The sequence below is a fragment of the Phragmites australis genome, chromosome 24 (assembly GCF_958298935.1).
Source record: "Phragmites australis chromosome 24, lpPhrAust1.1, whole genome shotgun sequence".
In the NCBI taxonomy this organism is placed as follows: Eukaryota; Viridiplantae; Streptophyta; class Magnoliopsida; order Poales; family Poaceae; genus Phragmites; species Phragmites australis.
The window spans coordinates 3,176,134-3,182,039 of NC_084944.1; the positions used below are offsets into that span (position 1 = coordinate 3,176,134).

General features: G+C 41.8%; 1 protein-coding gene across 1 annotated transcript; it reads left to right on the top strand.

The window, feature by feature from the left end:
* The first annotated feature begins 328 nt into the window (after positions 1-328).
* LOC133907809 (probable S-adenosyl-L-methionine-dependent RNA methyltransferase RSM22, mitochondrial) lies at positions 329-4,162 on the top strand. Its single transcript, XM_062349901.1, has 12 exons — positions 329-572; positions 681-958; positions 1,063-1,136; positions 1,210-1,304; positions 1,686-1,783; positions 1,962-2,045; positions 2,162-2,242; positions 2,330-2,434; positions 2,515-2,610; positions 3,094-3,173; positions 3,447-3,535; positions 3,622-4,162. The coding sequence occupies exons 1-12, from the start codon at positions 437-439 to the stop codon at positions 3,957-3,959; spliced, it is 1,554 nt and encodes a 517-aa protein (XP_062205885.1). The 5' UTR covers positions 329-436; the 3' UTR covers positions 3,960-4,162.
* Positions 4,163-5,906: the final 1,744 nt, after the last annotated feature.

The following is a 5,906-nucleotide window of genomic DNA, read 5'->3' on the forward strand; positions in this document are numbered from 1 at the left end:
CGTATACGCAGGCTGAGAGGAAGCAGGCTGAGCGGATACAAGAGTGTTGAAGAGAAGAATATTTGATTGATTGTATCTATCTGAACAAGCTGAGCTAACTTTCTGTTTGGTTAGTTGAATCTGAGATCGTACGAACGAATGCAAGAGCTGAGATTCTAATTGGTTTCTCGCATAAATATGATTTTATGATATTGATAAGTGGATTCATTTGTATAAGCAGATACAATAATCTGTATCTAGCTAGTTAGACTGTAAACATATATTTACCTCCATCAAACTAAATTAGAATAATATATACAAATAACTAAATACGTTTTTCTGCCGGAACCCTGGATACGGGCAACCCTAAACCGCATTCGCAGTTCACACTCCCTGAACCCTGTGAGGCTGTGATGCTCGCGTCGCGTACTCTGTGAGCGCCGCCGCGAGACAAGACATGGCGGCCGCGCTCCTGCCGGAGACGGCGCCGCGGCTGCTGACGCCGGAGACCCTCCGCACGGCGGCCAAGCAGTCCCAGGGCATTCACCTCGTCCCCCTCTCTCTCCGCCGCGCGATCAAGCGCTACCTCCGCGGTAACTAACACACGCTACGCCCTCCCTCCCTCCCTTCCTCCTCGCCCACCACCTGCTCGACGGATTGATTGCTCCCCCCCTACTACTAACCCTCCCGCGCCCGCGCAGACCAGGACAAGGCGCACATGAACCGCAAGGTGCTGCTGCTCTCGGCCTCCTTCGAACGCGCCAAGGGCACTGGCGCTGAGCTGGCCGCGGCCGCCACCCGTGGCGCGCTCCTCGACGACCCTAACGCGCCCGCGGGAGCCGAGCAGCGTGCGGCGCGGTGGAAGGTGCGCTCCGCCTACGGAGATATCGGCCTTCGGTACCGTGAGGACGAGACGGTTGCGTACGTCGCGTCACGCATGCCCGCCATCTATGCCGCGTGCCACCGCGTGCTCCGAGAGGTCTGGGAACCACCAGAACTCGCTGCTGTTGACTTGTTGCTGTCCTCAATGAGCTGAACTTGTTTGCTGGAGTACCTTCATGGACTGATTCGTGGATTCTGCAGGTTCGTCGGAGGTTGCCGGACTTTGCGCCTGCCAAGGTGTTGGATTTCGGTGCCGGGCCGAGTTCAGCGCTTTGGTAAGTATGCCCTAGTTTACATCTATACTAAGATTATCGGTTGCACAAGCTTAATATGGCTTTACGAATGCAGGGCAATGAGGGCAGTGTGGCCAAAGTCAATCGAGAGGGTTAACCTGGTCGAGCCTTCCAAGGAAATGCAGAGAGCAGGGCAGAGCCTTCTTGACAGTAAGCTTAACTCTTGCTTTTGCATACATGCTGTGATTCATATTTGATGGTGCAATTAATTGGCTGATCACTAGGTGATTCGAAGTAGTATATGAGTTGCAACTTGCAAGCGTGTAGAAATGTTAGGCTTAATGTAAAATCTTGATATGGAAAATGATAATGGAGGCACTGACCGTGTGCATTAAGTTAATTTGAACTTTGCAATGTTAATTCGAGTGCTTTAGCGGTTTTGTCTGGAAAAGTGCTTTAGCGGTTTTGTCTTACGTGGCCATGGTGGTACTTAAATATGAAACACTCAAAACTGTTGGTTGCTTTGTTCATAGTTTTTTTTAACTCGGGGATGAATGTTAATTATACTGTTTACTTGACAAATGTTTATAGATTTGAAGGGGTTGCCACTTATCCACAGCTATGATAGCATTCAAGAGTTGAACCGCAGCATAGAAAAACATGAGCGAGGGCACGATCTTGTGATATCAGTAAGTTCTATATGTTGCTTTACTCCTGTAGCGCTTCATGAATCATGATAGTGGTCGAGTGGGCAATGTAGTTTTGATGAACTGTATCATATTGCAGGTCATTATTATCAAACTTGTTTTCTGTTGTAGTTCCTAATGGTTCAATCTTTATTGAACACTGTCTTCCTTCAACCTGTAGTCCTATGCACTTGGGGAGATTCCTTCTTTGAGTGACAGGATAACAATTGTGCGCCAGCTTTGGGACCTCACAAGAGATGTTTTGGTATAATCCAACTCTTTCCCGTCCCTTCTATGTGCCCTCTTTTTCAGTGTGTTTGTGCCTGTGTGTGGGATAATTTTCAATTAGTTTTTGTATCTTAACAAAATTATGCATTTTAGATTCTATTAGAGCCTGGAACACCTCAAGGAGCTAAGATTATAAGCCAAATGCGCTCGTATATCCTTTGGATGGAAAAAAGAGTATGCTCCACTTACTGCATGTGTCTATACAGATCTTTCACATATGGCTATGTATCATTTTATTTACATAAGCTTTGTGTTTTCCAGAAATGTCGCAAAAATGAAAAATCCTCAGCCCGTGCTCCAAGTAATGAGAAGAGCATCATTGCTCATGAATCCTCATTGAAAAATGGTGCTTTTGTGGTTGCCCCTGTAAGTTGGAACTGGAAATGCTCAAGTCTTTGTTTTGCTCTTGGGTAAGAGTGTAAGACTAATTTCACTCTCCGCATCAGTGCCCTCATGATGGTCAGTGTCCATTGGAGAATACAGATAAATATTGCCACTTTGTACAGAGATTGGAGAGGACATCATCACAACGTGCCTACAAGGTTTTGTTCTTCATCTCTTTCCTAACCTCTCTTTCTTGGCTCTATGCTATGCCTTGTATTAGAATGCACTTTTGTCAAACACTTGAGAAATAATTTTACATTTCGTTCATCTGAGTCACTAAAAGGTATTAAAAAAAATCACAATCCTTGAACCACTGATAAAAATGTTATGATGAACACCAGTTATGCTGTTGTTCTGTACTTGTTGTTCATATAGTATCAACAGTCATACCTCTGCTTTTTATGCTCTACCAAAATTGCGAAGATTCAAGCAGTATCTTTTGCGGTGGGGTAGTGGCTGATACAAGAGCCCCAGCATGCTTTAAAAATTGTGTTTTCCACTTTTGGGTAGAACATTGAAGCCCTTTTTTCTAAATTTTGTGTAGGCTTATAAAAGTATTCCTACCTATTACTATTAACAAAACTATTGGCCTTTGCAGCTGTTAGTTTCCTTTAACTCTCTGATTCTTATGTCTGCTGCAGAGATCAAAGGGTGTGCCTTTGCGCGGTTTTGAGGATGAAAAATTTTGCTATGTTGCTTTGAGAAGGGGTAAACGGCCAGAGTAAGAGCTTGTGACTTTGAGTTCAAATTTATCAAATTACCTCTCATTCTGCATATTCTTTTGCATGTGCATTTTGTTTTAGATTGCCACATGATCCTGCATGCTTATGTTTGACTTAAGTTAGAATTCCTTCTTCTCTAAACTAGGCAAGCGTTGGCCACTTGATGGCATGAAATTTGAAACGCTTAAAGAACACCATTTTGTTTAGATTACCACATGATCGTGCATGTGTATGTTGGACTTAGTATGAGTGTTCTTTTTTCTCTAAACTAGGGAAGCTTGGCCACTTGATGGCATGAAATTTGAGACCCTTAAAGAGCGCCATGCCAAGAGAAAGCAAGAAGATCTTATCATTGACTATGGTAATTATCTATTCATGATTATTCCTCCAGTCCCTGCGTATATGAGGTTTCTGAAAATAAGGTTTACTGCTTCTTGCCTTTCTCAGACGAACAATTTCCAAGTGAGGAAGACGAAGAGATTCATGTTGACGGTGGGGACAGTCTGGTAGCATATGCTTCTGATGAACACGAATTAAGTTTATTCCATGAGAGCGAAGGAGCGGAGGAGGAGCAAACATTTCGTGCTGATCTTGGAGGAGGTTGGGGCCGGATTATATACAGTCCCATTCGAAGAGGAAAGCAAGTACAGATGGATGTATGTCGTGCCACCAAACGGGACGCGTCCGAAGGTGCATTTGAGCGTATAGTGGTCACCCAAAGCAAGAACCCTAGCTTGCATTTTCAGGCCCGGAGGTCACTTTGGGGTGACCTTTGGCCATTTTAAGCTAGAACCATCAAGCTTTGTTAAAGCCGTATTTTTATGGGAGGTCTGAAGCGGTTCAGCATGGCAGTAACTGTGTTGCCAGAGCTATTTTATTGTATCAGTCACGTGTGTATCTTTGACAGAGGTAGTTGGAAAATCTCGTCTCAAATTCTCAGTATGAAGGATGTGCCAGAACTATGAGTTTGGGCGATCTGCATGGTACATTCTTCGACCACTGATGTAGTTTTGATTAGTATTGTACTATCGTATAACAATAATACGCGGCACCTCATAATAATGAATCTGCTCTTTTAAACTTTACTCATAATACCGAATGTATCTTTAATTCTTTCAACCTTCACATCAGTCAAGATTCATGAATAGAGCTGTTTTTTAATAAGGGGTTTGTATTTGTAAGGTGAGTCTAGTTTTTTTAGTAGTCCAAATCTCTTGTTTATAGGACAGAGATGGTAAATTATCAGGATCAGTAATTCCATATGAGAATTAGAGTAAGTAAACATCTAAGGGTCATGCGCGAATTTTATGGGAGTCTTTGTGGCATCGAGTTTTGCAGCTTTTTTTTTAGACGGCGAGCTGTGCAGTTGAGTTGGGAGAACGGCAGCCCTCTGGAAATTTGAGATCTGCATCTAACTTATAGCGTAACATATGATAAAAATTATTATAAAACTTATAATAAAAACAAAGTAAATCATGCGTAATAAAACAAGAAAAATAAATAAACTATCACATATCACACTATAAATTACTTTTTAAGATTTGGCTAATACATGCACATGCATGCTAATGCACATCCGTTCACACATCCTAATTAGAAAAATGATTCATTAGTTGCTTTTCTAATTAGGTCAATTAGCCAGATTAGGAAAGGTAGCTAACGCCTGATTGCTCAAGTACCATCGGGTGCACATTAGCAGACTTGTAAAACCGAAAATCAATTAATATACCATGCATATTCAAAATAAAAAAGCACATCAATACAAATTTTAAAGTAAATTGATGTAATCAAAGATGCAAATCAATACAATATCAGAGGCAAGTTGCAGTGCTACTCCACCCAATATCCAAATTGACATCCTCCACGGGGGCGTTCGAGCTTCTCGCCGCCTAAATGGATGGGACCGAACTCCTCAACCCGGGATCTAGCTTCTTACTATCAAAATTGTACTCCATGCCACCCAAATCGAGCGGATCAAACTCCTCAAGACGAGCTCCTCCACACCTGGTCAACCTCCTCGTTGTTGAGGATGAGCCCGACCAGCATTGAACACCCAATCCTGGGCCCTACTCAAACCGAGGGAGAGAGAACTCCACCGATGATAAAAATCACCACTTGTTGTGCACATTCAAAATGAAAAAGCACATCAATACAAATTGAAGCAAATTGATGCAACCAGAGAAGCAAATCAGTACATCCTTATACAAACTCATAAAAATGCTTGTATGCCAAATTAAACTGAGAGATTGTAGTTGATACATATTCTATTTGCAGTTTAAGCTTCCAATTCACATTATTTTCAAAGTGGTTAAGCCATTTATATGTCAATAACTTATGAATATTTAGCATATATTCTTCCTTGAATGTAGGTAGGATTTGACCGTCCCAATATTCATAATGCGTAAGCATGTGAAATCCACAATCTTGACTAAAAAAAAGTACATAAATTCACAGTTTGAACATACAAGAGTAAATAAAGAGAAGATGGAAACATAAATGATAGTATCAACTTACTCATTGGTCTGCAAAGAGACATAAATGTCTATCAGTTTATAGTTGTCTATTTTCTTCTTTGTGTATGGATAGAATATATTCAACACTCTTTGATTCGTGGTACAAGGACAACACAACAACTTGCTAGCTTTTCATCATTTAGAGATCTTATGGAGTCAAGCACCTCAAAACACATCAGTGTGCATGCATAAATCATATGAGTAAAAAAACTACATAAC

What these genes read in the sequence shown, in the direction of transcription:
- LOC133907809 (XM_062349901.1), top strand. Translation starts at nt 437, where the DNA reads ATGGCGGCCGCGCTCCTGCCGGAGACGGCGCCGCGGCTGCTGACGCCG. An exon ending in TCCTTTGGATGGAAAAAAGA is followed by an intron (nt 2,243 to 2,329) that starts GTATGCTCCACT and finishes TGTGTTTTCCAG; the next exon opens with AAATGTCGCAAAAATGAAAA. An exon ending in CATCACAACGTGCCTACAAG is followed by an intron (nt 2,611 to 3,093) that starts GTTTTGTTCTTC and finishes TGTCTGCTGCAG; the next exon opens with AGATCAAAGGGTGTGCCTTT.